The 26,361-nt window shown below is 41.5% G+C and overlaps 1 protein-coding gene across 2 annotated transcripts in view; it reads left to right on the top strand.

The window, feature by feature from the left end:
- kiaa0930 (KIAA0930 ortholog) overlaps nucleotides 1-25,180 on the top strand; it is a 35,701-nt gene extending 10,521 nt beyond the window's left edge. Inside the window, exons 2-11 of one of the 2 annotated variants that reach the window (XM_042335382.1) lie at nucleotides 3,497-3,645; nucleotides 9,607-9,711; nucleotides 11,243-11,320; nucleotides 12,065-12,166; nucleotides 13,286-13,426; nucleotides 14,931-15,125; nucleotides 15,593-15,625; nucleotides 19,289-19,463; nucleotides 20,183-20,338; nucleotides 21,899-25,180. In XM_042335382.1, coding sequence (XP_042191316.1) covers nucleotides 3,497-3,645; nucleotides 9,607-9,711; nucleotides 11,243-11,320; nucleotides 12,065-12,166; nucleotides 13,286-13,426; nucleotides 14,931-15,125; nucleotides 15,593-15,625; nucleotides 19,289-19,463; nucleotides 20,183-20,338; nucleotides 21,899-21,939 — 1,175 coding nt within the window. In that variant the 3' untranslated portion in view covers nucleotides 21,940-25,180. The remainder of the gene's footprint in view (nucleotides 1-3,496; nucleotides 3,646-9,606; nucleotides 9,712-11,242; nucleotides 11,321-12,064; nucleotides 12,167-13,285; nucleotides 13,427-14,930; nucleotides 15,126-15,592; nucleotides 15,626-19,288; nucleotides 19,464-20,182; nucleotides 20,339-21,898) is intronic. The other variant, XM_042335383.1, reaches the window with a different exon arrangement.
- The last annotated feature ends 1,181 nt before the right edge of the window (nucleotides 25,181-26,361 follow it).

Raw genomic sequence — 26,361 nt, 5'->3', positions numbered from 1 at the left:
CAGGAGTAGGCCATTCAGCCCTTTGAGCCTGTTCCACCATTTAATTAGATCATGGCTGATCTGTATGGTGAGGGGTGAACAACAATGTCTACCCCTCATCATACAGTCTCGTCAACCATAAACAAGTAAGCTTTGGCTTACTGTGTTTCCACTAAGCTAATTTAGCTCCAGGACGAATGTTAACTTTCTCTTATCTGCTGAACATTTGGTACATTTCATAGAAGGATACGTTTAGACATAGAACTTGTTTTATTGATCCTGAAAGGGTGAAGGATTTGGGGCACCCACTAAGGATCTCTCATTTCTAATAAAATTTTAGCCAGGACATAAACAACGACGACAACAAAATTACATTTGTAAAGCGCATTGCATGTCGGGAAGATGTCCCGAGGCGCTGAACAGTCAGGGATCAGGACCAAAGCGTGGGGTGGGGGGGCAGATTTGGAATGAGGGAGGCCAGAGAGGTAGGAGGGCGGCTGAAGGCACGGTTGAAAAGGAGGGTCTTGAGTTGTGCCTTGAAGGAAGCAAGGGAGGGAGCAAGGCAAAGGGATTGTGGGCTGGCATTCCAAAGGGTGGGGGCAGAGAGGCTGAAAGCCCAGCCGCCAATGGTAGGGTGGATGGGACGGCAGGTCCATCGACCAGCGGGCAATAAAGTCAAATTCAGCATGCAAATTGGAAGAGATGCTGCTGTGACCAAGAGGCATAAACCCAAGAGGTATTTTGAGGGACACAGGATAAGTTTGTATGACATATAAAAGGAGCGATCAAGCTTACTTTCATTAAATTAGTGTATACGCAAGATCGCAAGAGATTCAGATGAAAAGGGTGCTTCAACCCATTTGACCTCATCCTTCCTAAAATACCCACCTTCCCTCCTCCCGTTAAAGAGTCCAGATGATCCATTTGCTCGAGACACTTGGCTTTCTTTGGGCATGAACTGCAATTGCAAGCTCCTCATAATTCCAAATCAAAAGATATATAGATTGTTTGATTGAATCCTGTAAATGGTTTGGAAAAAACTTGACTTTAAAATGGATGCAGCGCTTCAAAAAGGCACTTTGTTCAGATATCAGTCAGAGTTTCCAAAGATGTCACAATTTGCCTTCTGTGGACTATTGTTCTGCATACTGTATGGTCACCGCGGTACGTTGGATAGAATAAAAGCTTTGTGGAGGGTAAAGGAACAGAACAGGGCTGGTAACTCCTGCGTTGACGTCTTCAGAGAGATTACAGATGGTGAGTCTGCATCTCCCAGTTATGTCAAAGGCCATCTTCCTTCAAACATTGTACTGTTCTCACTTGTACTTTGCCAAGTCTGTCTTCAAATTGTAATTTGCTGAATGTTTTTTTAAAATGACATTTGGAAAATATCTTCTCCTCACTCCATCCCACTGAAGGAGAAGGTATTTCCTTTTTGCTGTGTGTGGTGTAATTTATCTTTTCATGGATATTTGGGAGGGCTCTAATCTTCACTCAATTGTGTCAACTTGTAATTGAGGTATACTGGAGGGGAGAAACCTAGTTAGATTAGTGACATCTAGTGGGACTGGCAGAGTATTATGCACATCATTTATGTCTCACTGGGGACTGTATTATGTTGATAAATGAGTGAAGGTTTTTGAGGAGTCTGGCATCTTAGCTTTCTCCATGGGTGTATTCTATTTTCCTGCAGTACTGTTCACATGTACCCATTGCTGCTGGGCTTTAGATGAACAAATTAAAGGGGTATTGAGGAATGGCCTTATTTTGGAGTAATTCAAATATAGTGTTATGCTTGTTCAGTTTTGCATTGAAATAGGCTTTCCCACAGGAAATCACTGTGACTAACATTTCATCCACAAATATACAGTCAATTCACTTTACAGTATATTCTGTGATGTGCTTTGAGACGTCTAGAAGACGTGAAAAGCGCTATATCAAATGCAAGGATTATTATTATTCACCTTTAATTGAACACCTTCCTATTTAATACACATTTACTTCCTAGAACTTCTGCAGAAAATGCCTCAAATTATTCTTTAAGGATCTTTCCTTTTCAAACTGATCATTGTGTCAACTCCTGAGTGCAGAACTGGAGGGCATAGATTCCAATTGAAAAGGCTCAAGCAGATCTGGAAAACATATTTTGTTCTTTGCAGCGTACTGGGATTACGTTAAAAGATGCCCAATAAAAAGGCGAAAGATAAATGCCAGCCTGAGAATAGTATTGGACAGTATAAAGATCAATTGCAGACCACGATGAATGAATATTGTATGATATAGACAATATATATATCTGTGGGGTCCGTGCTTACATGAGATGTGATCTCCATGGAGTTGTGATATGCTGGTGCCTTTACCCTCCAGGCCATTTAAACAGCCTGTCAATAAAAGAATATGAATCCATTTTAAGGCCTTTAAATCTGAAAATTCCACAATTGTAGTGAGTGAACATGAATTGACAGATGACATTGCAGATTTACTATATAAAGCAGGTTCTATTTTGTACATTCATATGGGACATGTCGTAACTTTACATTTCCATGACCTCCGACAATGTTTATGATGCTCACTCATCAAGAAACCATATAAAATTCCCACTTTATTACGTGCCTTGTCACTCTAACCCTGACCTCTCATGTCATCTCAAAGCACAGCTTGTTTATGGCTTGTAGCTCAGTGGTTAGTTAGAGCACTCGCCTCGCAAGCGAGAGACCTGAGTTTGATTCCCGGCAGGGCAAAACCTTGGGCAAGTTTCCTTACTCCACACGCCTGATAATAATCCCTCAAGAAAACAAACAATAATAAATTGGTCACTTCAAAACCATGACTGTTTGTGGGACACTGCCGTGCAAATTGGCTGCCGAGTTTTGCCCACAAATATACATTCAGTTCACTTTACAGTATATTCTGTGATGAGCTTTGAGATGTCCAGATGTGAAAAGCGCTAAATCAAATGCAAGGATTATTATTATTATAATGGAGAAATTAAATGTTCAACTGATATCTATCTCCCTATTGTATTTTTTGGCATTATTTTGGAAGCAATTTATTCAACATTCTCATTTGCATCATAGGGCTATAGCTTTGTTCTTCCTTCCTTTGTGACTGCATCCAGATATTGTCCTGTGTGCAGTGGAGTGTAACCATTAAATACCTTACCAAGTGACCATTCTCCAGGCATGAGCCTTGCAGGGGGCTGTTCAGCAGCTCAGAAAATCACAGCCAAGCCCAATTCTGTCTACGCTTGACATCCAACGTGTGTACTTAGTATCAGGGGTCACTGAATAGCAAGTAGATGTGAAAAATCTGTCTGCTTTTCTTAATCTTCTTTCACCTTCAATTGAAGGCAGCCCAGAGGGATGGGCTGGAAGTATCTCTGGTAGCTGTGATGGACCCGTGATGAGTTTCGGAAATATTGAAGGCACTTTTCAGCTTTTATTCCACAAAAGATTAGTAAACTGGTTTATTAAACTTCAAGCTTCATTTAAAAAAAATCTTTTAATGTTGATAATAGGCTGCTTCAAGGATGATCGCATCGTCTTTTGGACTTGGATGTTTTCAACCTACTTCATGGAAAAATGGGCCCCACGGCAGGATGATATGTTATTCTATGTTCGTCGGAAGTTAACCTTCGTTGGTCCAGAGAGCAGTGATGGCAAGCAGGTGGGTAGCTTGATGCAGCAGATGAATGAACCATTCTCATTACTGAGTCCTTGTTTCATTAAAAAAAATGTAATCACTCAATCTATGACTATTTGTGGAGCACCTGATGTGCGTAATTGGATGCTCCATTTCACCCACAAAATACACAAGTCAATCTACTCCAGCGCCTTGGGAAGTCCTCCCAACTTGAAAAGCGCTATACAAATGTAATCTTGTTGTTTTTGTTGTACTTTACAATATATTCCGTGAAGCCCTTTGCGACATTGCAATGACATGACTAAGGTGCTGTATCAAATGCAAGGATTATTATCATTATTGTTATTTTGGAAGTTTCCATTCCCGGATGCCTTCTTTCTACTGTGGCTCATTGATCTGACATTTTAAGCAAATTCAAGGCTTCTCAGCCCATTGAATCTAACTGCTTCCAGAATCCAGGGACAATTTAGTCTTTCAGCACTTTGCTTCTATTTAAAGTAGTTAGTAAATTAATTAATGAAATTCCTCATTAGCCTGAATATTTTTGGGGGAGCTGCCAAAATAAACTCACTGGACCTGGTGTAGTAAGAGTGTCAGCCCAGACAAGGCTTCACAATTGGATTCCTCCATTTAATTCCAGCTTTCTGCTGGACTATGTTACAGAGTCAATGGAGCAGTTAGATGCAGCTCCACTAGAGGTAGGAATTTCAGGCCCCCACCATTCACTGAGTTGTATTTTCACTCATTCTGGCCTAATGAAGCACTGTTTAAAAATAACTGCCTCCTTGTTTGTGGGGCGGAAGGAAAGAGAAAAATATTGGACTAAAGAGATGAAAATGGATGTGATTCCTGCCAATTGTTTTAAAGTGATATTGATGTAGATTTCAGATCAGTTCATGCACCTGTTCTCTTAACTGCAGCTATTAGAAAGCCTGACAACTGGGGAGGAAATTCTTAAAAATCAATTCATGTGGTATCCTGGATAAAATTACTTTTACATGTTTTTATAGTGGTAGAAAATGCTCAAATTGAAATTATTTTATAAATTGAAATGAAGAAAATCCCTGCACTTCAAAATCTTGACATTACTTACGATGTAATAAGGCACTATATCAAATGCAAGGATTATCTTCATTATATTTATTATTCAAGTATTGGTCTATAAGGTTTAGTTCAGAACACTCTCTGGGCACACAAGCTTGTAGTAGTTACCCCCTTCTTGTGCCACATGTCAGAGCAAACTGCCTGAGGGACAATTTCAGAATTGTATTTCATGTTCTTTCTGTGTGGAGATTTTCTAAGACTGCAGTTAAAAGATAACCACTTATTGGATATTGCAAATCAATTCATAATCAATCACAAGGAAGGCATTTCTACAGCTATGTACCTTTCAGACATAAGGTAAGATGTCTCTCGAGACAGTGTGTAAGATTGTTCATCTGTTCCCTTCAATTTTACCCTTTCTCTTTTTATATGTTCCTATGTATCTCAGAAAATTCCTGTTCAGTATTCTCTTCTCAACCAACCTGTCTGGCAATTCCTGATATAGATCTGACCCATTGTCTCTTTTTTTTATCTTTTCGCCTGATTCCATCTCTAAGTTACTTTACTAACTGCACCAACCTAGAACTGAGAGGTTATACTTATCAGGAAATGCTGAACATGCTTGGACTCTTTTCTCTTGAAAAGAGGAGGGTAAGGGGTGACCTGATAGAGGTCTTTAAAATTATGAAAAGTTTTGATAGGGTAGATGTAGGGAAGATGTTTCCACTTGTGGGAGAGACCAAAACCAGCGGCCATCAATATAAAATAGTCACGAGTAGATCAAATAGGGAAGTTAGAAGGAAATTTCTTCACACGGAGAGTAGTGGGAATGTGGAACATGCTACCACAAGGAGTTGTTGAGGCAAATAGCATAGATGTATTTAAGAGAAAGCTAGATAGGTACATGAGGGAGGAAAGGAATAAAAGGTTATGCTTGAAGGCTTAGTTGAGGAAGGGCAGGAGGAGGCTCATGTGGAGCATAAGCCATTTGGGCCGAATGGCCTGTTTCTGTGCTGTATATTCTAATGTATTCTAATGTATATCTACTTTTCCACTTCTTTCTATTGATTCCAAGTCAACAGACACCATCTAAATACACAACACTGTGTTCTGGTGTGAGTTCTCTGCCAAGTATCCCAGATCTTGGTGCAACAAGAGACTGCGCCCACCACTATCGTGACCTTTCCCTATGGCGGCACAACAGTGCTTTCGAGGAGCGAGATATGGAAGGGTCCCTTTCTGTAATTGTACTGTCGAGCACTGCTGCCCATTTAAGAAACAACATTGTCACGCTATAGAAAACCCCACATTGTCCCAAAGTGTAGTGAGTGCTTAAGGCAAAGAAACTCTCTTTGCAAAGACCGTTACTGTATTTTTTGGTAGTGAACTTGGGTCCTTTTACTGTTATAGATTTAATTAGTAACATGTTTAATTTGAATAATTTTGCTTTAGACAGAGAGCATGTGAAGTTCAATGACTATATTTTATAGGCAAATACGGCAGCCAACATGCACACAGTGATGTCTTACAAACAACCATGAAGTGAATGACCAATTTTATCTGGAGGTTAGTTGGCCAGGACAGTATGCTAATGACATTCAAATACTGAATGAAAACACAGTAGCAAACAGCTTTTGTGTTTGTCTAACCAGCCAGTCTGTGCCAGAAAGGTAATGTTTGCCTCCAGCTTGTCTCTTCGGCTTTAATACCAGTGTAGATGACCTAATTACACGAAGGACAAATTGTCAGAACAGTTTCTATGCGACTGGTCTTGTTAATTAATTGAATTAACATGTTTGTTTTTGCTTAAGTTTGCAGTACTCTCCTGCCTTTGCTGACCTTGAAATACTGATGGGTATGGTACACTTAGTTGTACAATAGTGAAAGCTTGTGGCTTCCTTTCACTATCCTGCACCATCCTCGCCCCCAAAAAATCATCCATTGAGTATAGCCTGTTCTTTTCTTTTCACTTTTTAATATACATATATGTTTAATAATATATATAAAATAGAAAAATATATATATATTTAAAATATACAGAATATACAAAATATATTTTTGTAATAATTCCATAAAAAATAATAGTAATAATTTGGTCACTCAATCACGACTGTTTGTGGGACACTGCTGTGCGCAACTGGTTGCAGTGTTTTGCCCACAAAATATATCGTCAATTCACTTTACAGTATATTCTGTGAAATGCTTTGAGACATCTCAAAGACGTGATAAGGCGCTATATGAATTGCAAGGATTATTATTATTATTAAGTGAGATTTTCTCATTTAGGAGTGAAAGGATTTTTGTAGGATTTAGGGCTCCACTCACAGCACTGGCCCATGTTACACTGTATATGGTATAAGTTGGAGTGGTTTAACTTAGCTCCTGTGTGTACAGGAGAGATATTCACACACATGAAGAAGAGCCATGGGGCGAGGACCAAGAATATTGCTGATGCACATGGTGCCATGACGCAGCACAAGTCGAAGCCTACATGAGAGTAGAACATTAGAAGGAAAGACTTCTCAGGTGGCTGCAGAAACTATGACTTTCCTGATTCAGTCGCCCCCAACCCAGTATGTTGGTGTCTCAGCTGCTAAATCAGAATTTTTACAAATCTCTGAGCAGGCAGAGGAATAATAACCAGATCCAATATATCTCACTGCTATGTGTCATTGGAAGAGCTCCAACCACATAAATATTGGTTTACATTGTCCTGAAGAGTGGGCACGTTACCAGCCAGCATACTCTCTTGGTCAGACTGTGTTTGCTTTCATCTTTCAATTTCTCAAAGACCAGCAATGTTCTTTTTGTCAGTGGCATTACAATTGTCAGATCATTTTTACTGACTTGATACAGCATTGCAATTCCAGTCCCAATCTTTGAAACTCTTTTACCCTAACCCTCCATCCCCCTTCCCCTAAACACCAATTTGCTTCAATCTGTTTCAGATACCAAATCCCCTGATGTCTCAAGCAGCTAGGTGGTTTCCATTAATAAAAACCCACAGCACAATTCAAATTTCTCGGTTCAGATGAGTTTGCTTCCACTTCATATGCCTTATCGATGAGGCAGTCTGAGCATTTGACTCCCAGCCAGCAATCTCAGGGAGTCTGCCAACCCTCTGAACACACCAGCCAGGGATGAGCTAAAGGATGCAAGTCTGAAGCTGGCTGCAAAACAGCATGAGTTTGCCCTTGTGAAAAAAAGGCAAGGTCATTTCCGATATCCCTCATTTAAATGGCGTCTCCTGCCAATTATGAAAAGTGGTCTGGGGACTGGACTGTATACCAGTTAGACTGGAGGTTGATGTGATGATTTTGCAATGCGTTAATAATAGCTCTTAGGACTTCAATATGAAGATACTCTGTTTTTCATTTGGTAACTCACCATTTTCTTCCTCTGTGAGATCACATTGTCCTTGTGGGAAGAGCCTTCAATTGTGAGTGAATAATTTATTAAATAGATCACTCAAATTGGCATTGTCCTGAATGAAAATGCTTGTTTAAAGTTCATTGAGTGCACAGAATACCTATGCCGTGTATTGGCCAACGCTACTTTGATTGCATCAGTGAAAATTGTGGAGTGCAATTTATATATAGTGTATTATTAATAATAGATAATAATAATCCTTACATTTTGTTTTGTGCCTTTTATGTCAGGAGGATGTGCCAAAGCATTTCACAGGTTATTATTGCAAGGGCATTTTAGGTAAATGAGCAATCAGTCTGTACATAGCACTGTCCCACAAGCCACCATGAAGTGATGACTAATTTTATGTGGGGAATTGTTGCCTAGTACACTGGGAGAAACTCGCTACTCTTTTCAAATAGTATCCTGGCATCTTTAACATCCACTTGAACAAGCAAACAGGATCTCAGTTTAAGGTCTCATCCAAAGGAAGACACCTCGAACACTGCAGGACTGCCCCTGAACAGCACAGGAGTGTCAGTCTAAATGGTGAGCCCAAAGTCCTAATTGGGGCTTGACTTCATAGAGGCCACCAACTGAGCCAGGCTGATACCATAGTATCAATATAGACCAGAGCAGAGAAATTGCCAACTGGATCTGAGAATAACTCAAAAAGTCAGCAGTAGAATTGGTGTGCATGAGGGAGTCAGTTTGGATAGTTTATATATAGAATAATAGGGGACTAAATGAATTTCAAGCTGGAATCTAATTGAGCCATTTGGATTGATTGGAAAATGTAATTCAGATTTCCTGTCTGTAACGAGTTATTTTCCGTTCAAATTGTAGGTTTCGTCTGCAATTGCGTCTACATAAAAATAACTAGAATAATAGAACTCCCAGCTGCCAGTATTGAAATTATGTACTGTTTTTAAGGTAACCCTTATCATGGACACGGTTTGTTATTAGCTAAAATGGATTTACGTGGCGCCATACACTAAATGACAACACAGGGCCACATGTGATTATTAGGGGTATAATATGATTAAACACACAACTTTCAGAATTAAAGTGTTCATTTTTAAATGAATGACAGGAGAACAGAATGAAAATTGTGTTTAGTGAACTATCAACATTTACTTTATAAGCTGAACAAAAATGATCCTTTTACAGGGATGTAACCTAAAGAACCAGATTTATGGGAGAGCCTTTTCTAATGGTGCTGAACAGCCTCGGTTTAACAGTCATTTTAGAATAGCCAAATAAGATTTTTCCTGTCCATGACAATGCAGGTCAGTTGATGTAGCTGAAAATAAATACTAATCTTACAGTACTTGCATTTGATATAGCACCAGTTGTCAAAAAACCCCAAACACTTCATACATTGAGTTACTTTACGTTGACACAAGCAATACCCCACTTAAAACAATGAGATGAATTACATTTAAGTAGCATTTCATTGAAAGAACTGGCAATTCGTGCAGTGTTAATATGTAAAGCTTGTTTTTGTCTCTTGCTCTTTTGTTTCATCACCAGGTTGAAGTTGAAGTTTATCGCAGAGATTCCAAGAAATTGCCTGGGCTTGGTGACCCTGACATTGACTGGGAGGAGAGTGTTTACCTCAATCTAGTTTTGCAGAAGGTACAGTGAATCAGGGCTGTCACTCACTAAATAATCCTGATGGCGACCGATCTCCAGAGTTCAGTACTTGAGATGTGCTATAAACAAATGTGAGAAGACTTACATATATCTTTGGGGAATGATAAATTAATCTGATTGACCCTCTCCTTCCTCCAACAAACACCAAGCTTTCTGTCATTTTACCGCCACCACATGAAACATCTCACCTTCTTTCCTGTCCTTATACTTTCACCTGTCAACTCGGGTTCTCAATTTCAAGCCGTCTGAAATAGATTTCTAAAGGGAATCAACTTAAAAATTGTAAATTATGAAATGAACAGGCAATATCAAAGAATCTTGTTCTGCCGTCCCTGGAAGTATTTTGAATAAATTTTTGATGTGTCATTGAGCTGTACCGACCAGATCAGGAAGGTCAGTCCTTGGATCACCTGCTTTCTATGCTGATCTCAGTGGAGACACTGCAATTGACATTAATGCCTTGAACAATAAGACAACATGTTGGTACCTTCATGAATGAGAGGGTGAGACAGAGAGATAGAGGGAGGGAGTGGCACGGTGGCTGAAAGTCTGGTTGCTACTAGTGGAGCAAAGGAAGCGGAGGGCACATAGTTGAGCAGAGGGGATGAGCAGAAGTGTAACGTAGGAGAAGATCCCAGAGGGTGTGATGGTGTTGAGGTGAGGATGAAGATCTTGAAGGATTGCTAGGAGACAGCTTCAGCAGAAATGCACACACAGATGATACCTTGTGTAGGCAACTGGGTCTAGGTGAGTCTGTGATCATACTCCAGACTGGGATGCCGGACTGGGCCGTTCGACTTTGTAGGATTTCTCAGGGCACTACTGTACACTTTTCTGGAGAAGTTTCCAGTAAATGTTAGAGACTGAAATAGGCTGATATGGAGAGCCCTCTGGTGGCAAGACAAGACTTGTACCGAGTGTGAATGTCCTCAATTCTGTTCACTAAACACTTCCTTATTTGTGTTTTCATGCATAAACCAGGCAATTTCTCTTCAGTAATATCAACCCTGTCCATATAAAGTTCTGTTTTGTAGAAGAGCATAAGGTCTTTTGAGATGGGGGGTAGGGGGGTGTTCTATATGGGTGCAGTTTCAAGGTTGTTTCTTCACCTGATACCTACACATAAATCAGTGTCCTGTTATGTTTTGTCAGACGATCTCCCCTGGTGCCTGTTTACTTTTTTGCGCACACATACAGACAGCATCAGTAACTTAAATGACTTATTTCCACCTCCGTCACCCCATGAATCTGTTTGTCAATTCCCTTTCATGATAAAAGGGTCTTTAGATAGATAGGAACGCTTGACTCTTTTCCCCTAATTCCCCACCCCCACCCGTCCCCCGGCCCCACACACACACAGCTGGAGAACTGGCTTTTCACAAAACTTCCTGCTAAAGATCTGTCAAGTGATCCAACACCTTAAATTTCTATCTTTGGTCTCTTACCATTCTGGTGAGCAGAGCCCCAGATGTTACTCTGTTTCACAGCCTGACTGCTCCCTGTCTCTCTGCAGCTGGAGTATGTGGTGACCTGTGCTGTGTGCACACGTTCTGAACAAGGGGATATTCACATTCACAGAAAGAAATCCCAGGTAAGTGACTGTGAACATAAGAATACAAGAAATGCTAGACGAAAAAAGACCAAGGTCCATCTAGTTCGCCTTCCACCTTCCTGGTGGTCGCGTTGTCCTGAACTACCTATGTACAATATTCGATAATGTTATTTCCTAAAAGAAAATGATCTAATCTGTATTTGAAAGAATCAACACTTCCTGCTTCAACCGTCTCCCCAGGGAGCCTGTTCCACAGGTTCACTATTCGCTCACTGAAATTGTGTTTGGTAGATTTGTTCTGAATTTACCCAGTAGTCATAGTCCAGTCCTTCCATTCCCTCAATCATTTTGGTTGCCCTCCTCTGTATCTTCTCGATTCCTCCAATATCCTTTTTGTACTGTGGGGACCAGAACTGTACACAGTACTCTAAATATGGTCTCACAAATGATTTATACCACGGCAGGTTGCCCCACTATTTTGGCTTCCTATTGATCTTTTGATACATTTCAACATCTGGTTTGCTTTACTCACTGTCACAGAGCATTGTTGGGAGAGCTTAAATTTATTCTCAATGAGGACCCCCAGGTCCTTTTCATTTTTCACTGTGCTCCATGGAGCACACGGGGTCAGGGCATGCAGAGCTGTACCGAGACTTCTTGTACCTGCCCCTGAGCAGCAGTGCGGGGCCTGGGGTGACACAGCAGGACAGCTGTGCAGGGCCAATTCCTCTCCCAATGGAAACCGATCCTCTTTCTTTTCCTCCTCCTGCTCTATATTTGCAGCAAGTTTTTGCGTCTCCAAGCAAGAACCCGATGGACAGTAAAGGAGAGGAATCGAAAATCAGCTACCCCAACATCTTCTTCATGATTGACAGCTTTGAAGAGGTAATTTTTTTTGTAAATTTGCCAAGTGGTTTCCTTTCTGTCCAAACTCTGAGGAATTCCTGTGTGGGAGCTGCAGTTTTCTCCTCTGTGTCCATCTCGTAACCCATGGCTTGAGCTCCACCATGGTGCAGGTGTTTCAATGGAATATCTCCCCACCCGACATCATTATGTCCCATGGAGTGATATTTCCATCCCGTTCCATCAACGAACCATCATGGCTTTGTTGGGAGTGAGTGGCATCCATCCACCAGTCAGGGGTAGTGATGGGACGTCTGCTCCAGTCTTACCCTCCTTTGTTGTTTAAGACACAATTATGAGATAAGCAACTGTTTACGATTCTGTACTCAGGGTTATCTTTTCTGAAGGAAAGTATACGATTCCACATCTGTTAAAAATGACAGAATAATTCTGTACATGGACCGCTGCAGCTGTATCGGCAGCTCCATTTCCACTGGGGGATTGATGCCCAAAATGGGCACACAAACAGCCTCTCGATAGTTGTTCCCAGAACACCAATGCCCAGCTCTGTTGTATTGAGGATCCTCTGTATGTAATGGAGCTGATTGTCTTGGGCTACCTTGTTACAACAACAACAACAACAAAGTTACATTTGTATAGCACCTTTCACGTCGGGAGGACTTCCCAAGGTGCGGGACAGTCAGTTTTTTGGACCTGAGCTGGGCGGTCGGGGAGGGTGGAGGGCAGTGAGCGAAGAAGAGGGTCTTGAGATGGGGCATGAAGGAGGCAAGGGAGAGGGCGAGGCGGAGGGACTGCGGAATGGAGTTCCAGTGGGTAAGGGCAGAGTGGCAGAAGGCCCGCCGACCAATGGTGGGGAAGGCGAGGCAGGGGACGTAAAGCAGGCTGAGTCCACTGAGCTGAGGGAGCGGGCAGGTTGGTAAGGGGTTAGGAGGTCGCAGAGTGTGCATCCATGGATGGTGATGCTGTCAGAGCCTGAGGTGTGGAGGCGCTGACGGGAGCTAATCAGGAGGGCCTCGGTCTTGTTGAAGTTCAACTGAAGACAGTTAGCTCTCATCCAGGACATGATGTCCGACAAGTGTTACTCTTGTATTGTGGACAAGCCTGTCCTTTTGTAGCTGATCCTGACTTTTGTGATGCCAGGTTTTTAGTGATATGTCCGTGGGGGAGGGAGAAATGGTCTGCGTCGAGCTGGTCGCCAGCGATAAAAACAACATGTTTCAGGGCGTGATCTTCCAGGGATCCATTCGTTATGAAGCACTGAAAAAGGTGTACGATAACAGGGTGAGTGGCCAATTTTTTTTTACAAGGGGACAATTAATGTAGTAGTAATAGAATTGATCAACCTGGGATAGAAAATGTAATTGTGTATTAATTCGGGGAGATTTTTCTTTGCTTTGTTTTTCTATTCATCTCACTTTCTCAGTTTTATAACTGCTGGAGTCTAACCATGGGTCCTATAACATGTTGGTTAAAGCGCTCATCTCACAAGAGAGAGGACCCTGGTTCGATTTCCAGACAGGCCGAAACCTTAGGCAAGTTTCCTTGCTCCACAATCCTCTGTTTACCTAGAAGTAAGTAGAAACCCGGTTGTTTGTCGATTGCGGATCGGTTTCTTGGGGTATAATCCCTTCCCCTCCCCCCAAACAAAATATTGTCTGGTCACTCAGTCCACATCTGTTTGTAGGACACTGCCGTGTGCAATTGGCTGCTGTGTTTTGCCCACAAAATACACAGTCACTACACTTTACAATATATTCTGTGAAGCGCTTTGAGACGTCTAGAAGACGTGATAAGGTGCTACATCAAATGCAAGGATTATTATTACTTTGCATTTATTCATATTAAACTTCATCAGCCCATGTGCATACCCCATAACGTTCTTTGTAAGACCTTTGCTGCCTCGTCTGACTCCACAGCAACACCCCCACACCCGCCCCACCCAACTTGGCATTCATCTGCAAATTTAACAAGCTCTCATTGCATCTGCAAATTCTGATAATTTACATACAATGAGGAACCTCACACTTTGTATACTGGATCTTCCCACTGGTCAGGAAGGGCTTTCCCACATTCTTCACCCTGACTCGTGATTGCGGTAAGAAATGCACACTACTTAGAAAAACTGCCTCTGTATGGTGCTTTGTTTTAAATCACAATAAAAATAAAGGTCCTTTTACTTCCTCATGCACAGTTTGAGAGGTTATTGTGTTATACAACCCCTCTCAAGCACTAACATACCTTGTGAGTGAAGGTTCTAGTGATTGCTATTTGATTCATTGGAACTTGTACAGTTATTGTGATATTGTGTGAGTTTATACGGAAAAGGATACTGTGCAATCGCCCAAAAATTATACAGTCAATTCTCTTACAGTATATTCTGTGAAGTACTTTGAGACGTCTCGAAGATAATAATAATAATAATAATAATAATCCTTGCATTTGATATAGCGCTTTTCACGTCGGGAGGACATCCCAAAGCGCTTCACAGAACACACTGTAAAGTGAATTGACTGTATATTTGTGGGTGAACGCGGCAGCCAATTGCGCACAGCAATGTCCCACAAACAGTCGTGGATTGAAAATGACCAATTTATTATTGTTTTTGGTTTTTGGAGGGATTATTATTAGGCTCTGTGTGGAGTAAGGAAACTTGCCCAAGATGTGATAAGGGGCTATATGAAATGCAAGGATTATATTTTATTATTATGACTGATGTTCAAACTGCCTCTTGGAGTGCCTGAGGTGATTTCAGGTGAAATTGTTTGTGGTTCTTTCTTTGCCTCAGGTAAGTGTTGCTGCTAAGATGGCCCAGAAGATGTCATTTGGGTTCTACAAGTATAACAACATGGAGTTTGTTCGGATGAAAGGTCCCCAGGGTAAGGGGCATGCTGAGATGGCTGTGAGTCGGGTTGCCACAGGTGATACGTCTCCCTACGGGACGGAGGAAGGTTCTGAGCCAGGATCACCTCTGCATGATCAAGTAAGTGCAGTAGACGGTTGCCTCCTGTCCCACATCCATTTTTAGTTTGTGTGAACGATTATTCCTGCATTTAAACCTTTGTCGATTCCTCTAATGACTTTTATGCATTGCTGTTGTTAGTGTGTCAGAGCTGTTAGTGTGCCTGCATACTGGGGTGAAAACGTTCAGACTTTTCTATCAATTGAAACCACACTGAATTTCGACAACTTCTGCAACATTACAAATTTATACTGTTAGAATGTTCCGACTGTGTTGTGTGCTGCATTAAAAATGACATATTCTCAAAATTGTCGCTCATAAAAGTGTGAAAACTGCTTCTTCCCCACCTAATTTGCTATTCCGAGGACTTTGGGTGGGAAAAAAAACTTTCCAAGGTTCACCTGTGAAGTCTTCAACGCCAAACAATCTAAGGCATGTTCCGTTGTTGGAGTTATCCAGATTATAACCTCACATTTCTTCACCCCCAGGGGGATGCTTCTCCTTCCTGCAGTGCGTTCTGGGTAGGTTGGCATGGTGGGTGCGGTGGGGGTCTGTGTTGTCGGTTGTGCTATATACTTTCCCATATATCATTCTTGCTGATCCACATGTTTAGTTTTATATTTCCCATTTGTGGTGTAGTTGACTTTATTTTCACAGTGAGTCAAAGCATGCAGACTTGTCACTAGAGCAGAGTGTTGCATGCGTAGAAGTGTGAGTGTGGTGGATGTTTCCATGATACTTTCTGTGAGGTCCAGTGTGCTGGTCACACATGTAACAACAATTTACATGTAAATAGTGTATTCCACGTAGGGAAAAACCATCAAAGTCCTTTACAAAAAGGAAGTGGGAGTTAAGCCACTCCACCCCAAGACTCTGGAACTCTCCGTCACAAACCCTCCGCCTTGCCCCTTCCTTGTTCATCCTTTGATCATACCTAAAGACATTTCTCTTCGATGCCTACAGTCACCGGCCCTCTCTCCCAGGCTTGGCGTCAAGCTCTGCCAACGTTGAGTGCTCCAAGATGCTATCCCGCGAGAAAGAAGCAATAAAAATGCAAGTTGTTGGTGGTGTTGTTCCTTGGAGGGAGATGGGAGAGGTCGGGGAAAGTGGCTGAAACTGTCGTCCAAGAAATGGCTCTTTGAACAAATTTTAAAGGAGGGAGAGCAGAGGGGACGAGGTGGAGAGATTTTGGAAGAACGTGGGAGCAAAGAAACTGAAAGCTCACCACTGACGTGGGGGCGCGATGGGTGGAGGCACAAAGCAGGTCGGAGTTGGCTTTTTAGTTAACTATTGTGCACAGTTTGGTCCACAAAATACACAGTCAACTTTACTTAACAGTATATCCTGTGAAGAGCTTTGAGATGTCTCAGTGACGGGATATGAAACTCAAGGATTACTATTATTTCAATTGTGTGCATGGGATACTTGCCACAGCAATCATTTGCCATGTGTTAACATTGCTTCCTCTCCTTCCGCCACTGCCCCCATATGAAGTAGCTACTGCTCCAATTCACTCTGATATGGTTGGTAGCTGACTACCACCTGCCAGTTTGGATCATCGCAGTTCCCATCTAATGGGTGAAAAATGGTGACCGGGTTGTGCTGCATAGGCCTTCCCCAGGGATTGAGGAAGAAAATTAAAATTAAGGACTACAATTTGCAAACAACTGAGTCTGTGAATGCCTATTTCTGGGCTCTAATAATACACTCAGACACTCGGCTGATCCCCGGTGACAGGATTCCATGTGTGTGTGACTGGTCTGCCCTTCCAGGTCCTGCCGATGAGCCAGGCTGGGCTGTGCTGTCATCAACAGGGCCCTGAGTACTGTGGATCCGCCTGGCTCAGGAACCAGACTAGAGATATTACAGAGGGCTGGCTCGATTCCCATATTACTCTCTGATAGTGAGGTGTAATATTTTTGTTATTTATTTGTTTTTCACCCACAAAACACACAGTCACTATACTTTACAGTGAATCCTGTGAAGTGCTTTGAGGCAACTCAATGACATGATAAGGCGCTATATCAAATGCAAGGATGATGATTATTATTCATAAGATTTGGGGGAGCCTAGAGTGTGCATTGGTGTAATTGCTGGAGTCTAACCATAGCTTAGTGGTTAGAGCACTAGCCTCACAAGTAAGAGGACCTGGGTTTGATTCCTGGGCGTGACGAAACCTTATGCAAGTTTCCTTTCTTCACATACACCCCTCTGTTTACCGAGCAGTATGTAGGAACCCGCTTATTGGTCGATTGGCAGATCGCTTACCAGGGCTAATAATCCCTCCAAAATAATAATCATAATAATTGGGTCACTCAATCCACGACCATTTGTGGGACCCTGCTGTGCCCAATTGCCTTCCGCATTTCGCCCTCAAAACACACAGTCACTACTCTTTACAGTATATACTGTGAAGCGTTATGAGACATCTCAACGACATGATAGGCACTATATCAAATGCAAGGATTATTATTATTAATAAGTGGGTTTGTTGCATTAATAGCAACATTAGATTTGCGAATATCAGAAGCCATTTAACTTGTAATTCTCAAAAAGCCTAATTGCAATTCCTAAAAGCCAGCAAAAGTGGGTGTGGGGGGGAGGAGAATAGACCAGCAAGTAATTAGCACAGCAATTTGCTTTGTGAATACTGCAAATTAGATTTTGCCCCAAATTCTGCTCCCCTCACCGCCAGTATTGCCACTGATGCTGTGGTACAGGTTTTGGACCATGATTCAGAAACAATATACCAAGGAGGTACCCAGGAAATGTTTAAAAACGTGTAGTGATTGTGCATCTCTGACTGACTGCCTTTCTGCTGCTTCCTGGGCTTCTCTGCTTCAAAAAGTGAACTGTTAAAGGTCATTGTTTGAGCTGCAGGGCTGAAGCTGTGTACTGCATTGTAATGAAGGTCTGCCTGATGAGAGCTTTGATGAAGACTACAGCATTCTGGAGCTGAGCAGCGAGATCTGACGTACGGCTCACTGCAGTGGATTGAATTGTTAGCTTGGCTAGTTTGCTGGTAGGAGGCACAGGCAGTTGGTGCAAAGGTCAGAATGGCTCTGGGGAGTTACCCCCCTGCCCTCCCCTCTTTGCTTTTGATTCTTTCAGAGCTCATTATGTGGTGAACGTACTGCCAGTCTGAGAGAACAAGATTTTTATTTCCATACTCAGACCTATCCTGAACCAAACCTGTCGAAAACAGAGACATGCAAACAAGAGGTGCCCTTTGTTCAAAGGGACATTTTAATGTTGGGTGGTGGGGTGTGGGGGGTGTTCTAAGAGGATTTTTTTCCTTTCTGTTTAAGTTGTACTGTTCCTGTTTTATTGAGTGGGTCCAAAGCAGCGTCTATCTCTTGGTGATTATGCTGCCGTACAAATGCGACAGAGAGGTTTTGTATATCAGAAAGCAGTGTTAGAGGAGTGAGCGAGATTATCTTCCCTCCTTTGCCCCCTTCATTCTTCTGTCCAAACGGGATGGTACAACAAATACCTCTGCCTACCAGTTAATTTAATACAGAGGTGAGCACTGAAAGTTGAAGCAAAGACTAGCTGTGTGATCATCAATCAGTCATGGGAATGGCTCTGAAAACCCTGTACTCCTTGGCTCATTCTGTGTCATTGAGTGAATCATTGCTCATGGGCTTCCCTGTTTGCACCTGGATGCCTATGTTGTCACACACAGGGTGAAACTGGCAGTGTTTCATAACACAACAATGGACAGATTACAGAACTCCTCAAATTTCACTTCATGGTGCCAGGATTGAATGCTTCCAAATTGAGAATGGTGTACATTAGGAAGCATGCATATTACGTTAATACAAAGTTTCTCAGCCTAGACTAGCTTTTATGCGTTTCTATTCTGATTGCAAACAAGCCATGGCCTCTGCTGCCCAACAGTACATTTCTGCCCCCCATTGCCATTTATTTGTACAGTTTTTCTAAGAAGGTGTTGCTTGGTCACATTACATTATATCATGGGCTGTCTTGTGTCTATTAAAAGCTCAATATATCTCCTCATTTCAGTCCTCCCAACGTGAAAGGCGCTTTACAAATGTAATTTTGTTGTTGTTATTTTACATTGTTTGTGCTGACTGGCTTCAAAATCCTGACTGGATTTGAAGCCTCCATCACATTGCAATTTTGCATTCTGGGATGATCAACGTGTTTGCTTCAATTTGCAGGTGACTTCCTTCAGCACACCACCCACTCCTGAACGGAACAACCGACCATCTTTTTTCTCGCCATCCTTGCGCAGGAAGACACCAAAGAATCGGATGGCAGAAATGAAGAAGTCTCATTCGGCTAACGACAGTGAAGAGTTCTTCAGGCATGGCTCAGACAATGGGGATGAGGAAGGTGAGGCCATCACTTGCCTTGTGTGCATTGTGGTGATGGACAAAGACTTGGTGGTGACTAAGGCAGCATGAAGGTTGGAAAGTGTGAGAAAACGAAATAAGCTTGGGTTTTAAAACAACCAAATATAAAAGGAGGGAAGGGAATCTTGGGTATACCAATTGTTTGAGGTCTTGTACTGGCTGGTGTTTTTTGTTGAGCGATTCTCTTGCAGCAAATCAATGTTCTGTTTGCATTGAGACATCATCAGTTGTAGTTGAGGGGTATGTGTCCACACAGGGAATTCTCGATTTCAGGCAGCAAATATGAGGAATGAATTGCACATCTTGAGGTTCAAGTGACTTCAAACCTGCAGTCAATGGATGAAATAAGTAATGCCAGTTGGTTATACCCTATCGTAATCATGCTTTAAACTCGCTGCAATGTTTATTGCTGATCCACCTTTTCTTGCCATTGTCATTTCAAATTGCCATGTGTTTCTTTCTTCATTTGGTAAATGCCAGGAGCCTGTGTCTCAGAATGCTTGTTGGTTTCCTTTTGAAAATGTACTGGAGGCTCTTGCAATCCATCATTTGCATTTTTCAGTCACTTGAAATAAATGAAAATTAAATAAATTGGTTCCCAAAGAACAAAAATTGGGACAAAATGTTGCGCACTTGGAAAGTTGTAACATGTTGAGGTTGTACTCCTGATCCTGACCTGTTCGGTGTCTCTCTCTTCAGACATGCATGGTGTGTCTAACCTGCGATCTCGCTCCTTATCCGGCACTGGGAGGTCCCTGGTAGGATCCTGGCTGAAGCTGAACCGGACTGAAGAAAATTTTCTACTCTATGCACACCTCACCTACGTCACATTACCACTACATCGCATAACAACAGGTAAAGGTGCCAGTGTTTCACTGCTGTCAGCCAGCTCTGCCATTGTGAGAGAACGTCCCAGGTTTAATCATCAACATGTGCTGAGTTGGGACAGTGGTTAAGGTGCAATTCATTAGGATTCCCACTTTGATGTTAATCAGGGACAAGGAATGAAAAATTGGGATTCTTTCCTCAGGCATTGAATGCACATAAGCACAAAGTCATTGAAACCAACTGTTGCTATTTCATACTGTTATAAAGACAGGTTCTTGTTCCAGCTTAATATCTGTCATTTGTCAACCAGTTTGACCTAATTTGCAATCTCCATTTGTAAGTAGCATAGATACCCGATAGTTGGTTTGATTCCTTAATTGTTTGCTGAGTAAAGTTTAATTATTCAATGGAAATTAGTGTCTGGCCACAGAGGGTTTGAAGATTGTGACTTGGAAGCTCTTCCAGAAATTGTGCCTTGCTCACAATGTCACTACATGGTGCAGCTGCCTTTCCAGGACAGGATCTGAAGTCACAGTGAAGCAGTCTTAATTCAGCCACCTGAACCCAAAGAAATGTGACTGGGAATGCAACATTAACAGGATTGGTTGTCCCCAAAAATATAAATTTTATCATTAAAAATACAGTATAATTATTGTGTTGTTGAGCAACTTAATCTATTTGTTTAAGATGTCACTGGGAGAGAGAAACTACTAAGCCTACCAGTGTGAGGAGCTGAATTTCCTCCTTTGGTTAAATATACAATCTGGAAATTGTTCAAGCTGCTTCACAGTGTGCTTTCAGGTTCAGTAATGGTTTGTTGTTTGATGCCATTAGTCTATTTAGGGTTTGCTGAATTGTTCAGTGAGTAAATAATAATACAAATCCTTGCATTTAATATTGCAAATTTCACGTTATCAAAGTCTCAAATTGCTTCACAGGATTTACTTTCAAGTATAGTGACTTTTTTAGACAAATGCACCATTTGTTTGGTACTGAGTCCCCATAGACCAGGTTTTATTGCTACTTTGTGCTAATCCCTGGTTTGGGGGTGGGGGTACTACAACTAGCTTCAGTATCTTGGAACTTGGGAGGGGGTAGTAAAATTCATACAAGACTCACATTCCTGATTGCTGTTTAGCGATCCTTGCTGGAATCGTGCATAGAGATACTGTTTGACCCTGTTGAATTACCTGATGATATTCACTGACTGGGCTTGAATTTGGACAGACTTACTAATTTCATTGGATCTGTACCTCAGCAAGAGCCATTGCCTTCAGTGGGAAAAAATTAGAAAAGATTTAAAAAAAAATCTGATCCTGAGATTCCTTCTGAACTACCTCAGCTTGTACTCTGTATTTGGAGTATATTTATATCCTCAGCCGACAAAGAAGGAGATAATTGAATTGACCTATCTTTTGGTATTGCATAAGCTCCATTGTCATTCATTGCCTGTTGAATTTTTTCATTGCAATCTGCACTCCAACCCCCAAACATATGACAGATTTTATTTTCAACCCAGCCTTTAAGATTGCCTCAGAATTTTGAACTAGTCTGTAAATGGTACTATTGAACAATTTTTCTCTTCAGATATTCTGGAAGTACGGCAGAAACCAATCCTGATGTCGTAGCAGAGAGTAGGCACTGCCTTACAAACTAGCAGCCAAGTGCCTAACTGTGACTGGATCCTTGACAACACTTGACACCATCTAGTGTCGAAACGGGACGCAAGAGTTCATCAAAATACCAGCCAATCAAAGTGCCTCCTTCATTCTCACCTTCACAAGAGAACCAATTTTCCAAACACTGAGTTGAATTTTGATATAGAGCTGACAAGGAGCTGCTTCTTACTTGGAAACCAATATGAACACTTCGCAAAAATTTCTGAAGGGCGTTGCTTTGTATCTAACAACATCAGTAGCTGCAAGGATTATTATTATTAAAGGCAGGAACAAAAAAAGGGGGAATTATTCATTGAAGTATTGTATATATTGAACAAAAAAAATCTGAAATTCTTGAAGAAACTTGTTTATTGGGATGTTGTCCCAAAGTTGATCATGTAAAACCTTTCAGCCTGGACCTCATCTCTGTTTTCATCTGTTTTGCACATGTGTGTTTTTTTTAAAAAGGCAAAAGGAGAAAATTACATATGTGGGATTTCTTGGGATTACACAATGCCGTATCAGTTTTTCACGTGGATTTTGGAAATCAAATTAGGGGAAGGGTGCAAGTTATTTTGTCATGTAAAATTGTCTGCTTTTGTCAATATTGGGCTGATCATATTCAGTGCGCTAACCAAAGGGGATGGGGGAGGGAAAGGAGAAGAATTGTTTGTGCTTGTGTTCTGTAGATAAATGGGAAGTGGCTATTGCACTAAAATTCTGTATGTGAGTTTGTCAGATTATTGAAGGGAATTGATGTTTTACTTGAAGGTACTGAGCCTCCGTTTCCCTGGGTCCTTGCCTCATTTGAGATGGGAAGTGTGTTTTGCTCGTCTGGGCAGCCAAAGTCTAACATGTTGTTGGGGTGGACAGCAGTGAGTGTGATTGCTGAATCTGACCACAAGATATTACAGCACCTTGTTGCAGGGCCAATTTTTTGGTGATACACCTGGAGAATAATGAGACCTTTCCTCATTCCTTATTTTTGGGGAAGGACAGGGGTTCATTCTCCCCTGCGCTGATTAATTGTAGTCAATTCTTCTGTAATTGTACAAGCACGACTTGAAGATTCCAATATGCTTATTCATGATCTTTGATGAAATGAAACTTATCCCAAATTGAATGGGACAAGGACTCATTGGAGAAGAGGCACTTGCACCTTTCATTGATTTAACCAATACCTCATTGCCATGTTTCCCCGTTTCTATGTTCTTTTTATAGCCTGGTGTGCATTGCTCGCACAAGTTTCCCATCTTACACGATACCACAATTGACTGGTGTAGTATTTGGAGGGGTGAGGGGGGAGTGAGCAGGTCTGATCTGACCACACACAAGAGCAAAAGACACTAAGTCAGCAAAACCACATCCATCATTAAATTGCAAAAATACAAGTGATTACAATTTAGATCTCTGAAAGGGGATATTTACTATGACTATAATCTAAGCTGAACTGGCTGCTCCATCAAAAGCAACCTACAAGAGCAATGTTTTAACTATTGGTGGGGGTGGGGGGGGCGGTGGAAGGGAGGGAGGGATAAAGATTAATGTTGTTTTCTATTTGTTGGCTAAGTCATCACCTTTGTTTTTCCTTGAGATGGTCATTGGTGAAAATGAGCAGGTGTGATCTCACCAGACAGCTGTTTGTTGGATGGAGCTGCAACTTGTGGCATTTGCTCATTCAACAAAAGAGCTTCCCATGGAATTTAACTTGAGCCACCGTCACATATTGACATGATAGTCCAGTACCTGCCACCTTTGCTGGGCAGAGAACCAATGCAAAATAAATATCACACATTTAGAAACTGAAAGTACTGGTGGCTCGTACTCTCATCACCTTGTGGTGTACGGCTGGATGGTCACTCACATGGCTCAATTGCATATGTTTGCTATTTTGCAGTTTACAACTGTTGATATTAATATTTTGATCCACATAGGTTTTCTGCCAAAACTACCTTCTCAATGACTGGGCTGCTCAAGAACACATTTGCACTTCTCTTGTTTCCCATCAGTTAGGAAATCTGTTCCCTGCTTTGAAAGTGTTAATTTCTTCACAAATTCTTTCTTACAACACTGAGTTTAAGAACAATCCTTTGATCCTCACACTCAACAGGCCAATATGACTGTGCATCTGAATATGGCAGCGGAGGGGTACAATAATCTCCTTGAAACTGAAACAGTCCTCACCATTTGTACCAATTCCCTTTGACAGCAGCTGTGGAGTTCTACTATCACACACCCACGCTCTGTTTATGCCAGAAAACTTCTTTTCCACAATTTGCTTGTTTGTGAACTAGTCGAGGTTCTAGTTTAGTCTAATGCAGTAGTTTAATTTTCAACAAACCAAACTGGGGTGCATTGTGTGCACTTTTCTCTGTTAGAAGCCGGTATCTTGTGACAACCGTCGGCAGTTAATACCTGCAGTGTTTTTAGAAGTCATCCTGCTTCCATGGTTATGGGGCGGAACCCCCTGTTTTTCTTTTGTTTTCTGTTGTTTAACATTCGCCTTGCGTCTCCTAAAGTATCAAACGTTAAAAAAATTAAATTACCAGCGAGCGAGTTAGTGCACTTGAGACTTCCCTGTGGATGGAAGTGGCAGCTTCATGACTATGAAGTGAACAATTTCACTGAGGTGGTACTCAGCCCAATATTTAAGTACTTACACAAAATAAAAAGCAAAATTATATTATTCAGAGCAAAAGACATAAACAAAACCTTTGCTTGAGGAGCATCTGGGGGAGACTTAATTTTAAAAAGTCAATTTGGTTTATTTGTAGGCAGAATAGGGTAAACTACAGCTGATAAAGAGTGAGAATGACTTGCTCTGTTATAGCAACTGTATGAAGATGAAAATGAGGCTTTGCTTCAGCAGCCAAATGTGGTTTGTTTTGTCTTTTTTTTTGCATGATCAAATTTCTGCTGGAGTTTAGACCTGAACAATTTTAAGCTATTGGCTTGAGATTTACGAACTGTTGATGTACTCTTTCTCTTGATACCTCAGACGTTATGCAGAGGATAAGAATCCCAGTCATGCTCTCCCCTATTACCTGAGGTCAGAGGTGCAGCAATTGTTGAACAAAATGTTAAGCTACTTCCAAATCTAGGCCTGACTGCTGTCATTTGAGGACAAACCTGATAAATGTGATCTCTAAATACCAGTGTTAAGTCGACATGTGATTTTTAAAAAAAAATAAATGAGTTGAAATTTCTGTTACAAATGCATTGAAATCTGAGTGGTTGAAACCCTTGCTGTAATTATTTTGCACGACGTGTCTATATTTTGTCAGCCTGGCTCAGTTTGTAGCACTCTCACCCGAGTCAGAAGGTTGTGGGTTCAAGGCCCATGCCATGACTTGGAACCCGCATTAAACTGAGGTCCCATCTATCGTTCTGATGGACATTTAATATATCATTGGCAGTATTGCAAGCGAGAGACCTGAGTTCATTTCCAGGCAGGGCGAAACCTTGGGCAAGTTTCCTTACTCCACACGCCTAATAATAATCCCTCCAAAACCAAAAACAATAATAAATTGATCATTTTCAATCTACGACTGTTTGTGGGATATTGCTGTGCGCAATTGGCTGCCGCGTTCGCCCACAAATATACAGTCAATTCACTTTACAGTGTGTTCTGTGAAGCGCTTTGGGACGTCCTCCTGACGTGAAAAGCGCTATATCAAATGCAAGGATTATATTATTATTGGAAAAGATCAAGAAGATTCTTCAGTGTCTTGTCAATAATCCTGCAAAATAAAATTGGTCACTCACTCCATGGCTGGTTATAAATTGGCTGCAGCGTTCACTCACAAATTACCCATAGCCACATCATTTTACAGTAAATTCTGTGAAGAGCTTTGAGATATTTTGGTAATGTGATAAGGTGCTTTATCAAATGCAAGGATTATTATTGCAAGGAATATTATATTGCAGTTACAATTTACAGACCCACGTGAACAACCTAAATGTTGAAGGTTCATGGGTGCTGCAACTGGGTCAACTGAGAATTGTTCTGATCACTTGTTTTTATTGGAGATGACTCCTCCTTTACACCACTAAACTGATAATCCTGTTTTTATGTTTGTAAACACACATAAAACTGATGGACAATTGACGGGAAAGCTTGCCAGACAGCAATATCAATGGCAAATTATGTGTTTTTAGTGGTTAGACTCCAACAGAACCCCAACAACAAAATTACATTTGTATAGCACCTTTCACGTCGTGCAGACGTCCCAAAGCGCTGGATGGTCAGTGTTTTGGCCAACGCACACTCTGGGGTCCCAAGCCTTGGCTCTTGCAAACCTGCACCTAATACTTTCTGGAATTAGGTAAGCAGGATGTGTCCCTCCAGGGAGAGAGTGCACATTCAATTCCAACAATCTCTCTCTGGAATTT

This window comes from Callorhinchus milii, unplaced genomic scaffold (genome assembly GCF_018977255.1).
Source record: "Callorhinchus milii isolate IMCB2004 unplaced genomic scaffold, IMCB_Cmil_1.0 Scaffold5, whole genome shotgun sequence".
Classification (NCBI taxonomy): domain Eukaryota; kingdom Metazoa; phylum Chordata; class Chondrichthyes; order Chimaeriformes; family Callorhinchidae; genus Callorhinchus; species Callorhinchus milii.
Note: the sequence above shows the minus strand (reverse complement) of the source record. Positions and strands in the feature narration are given on the sequence as shown.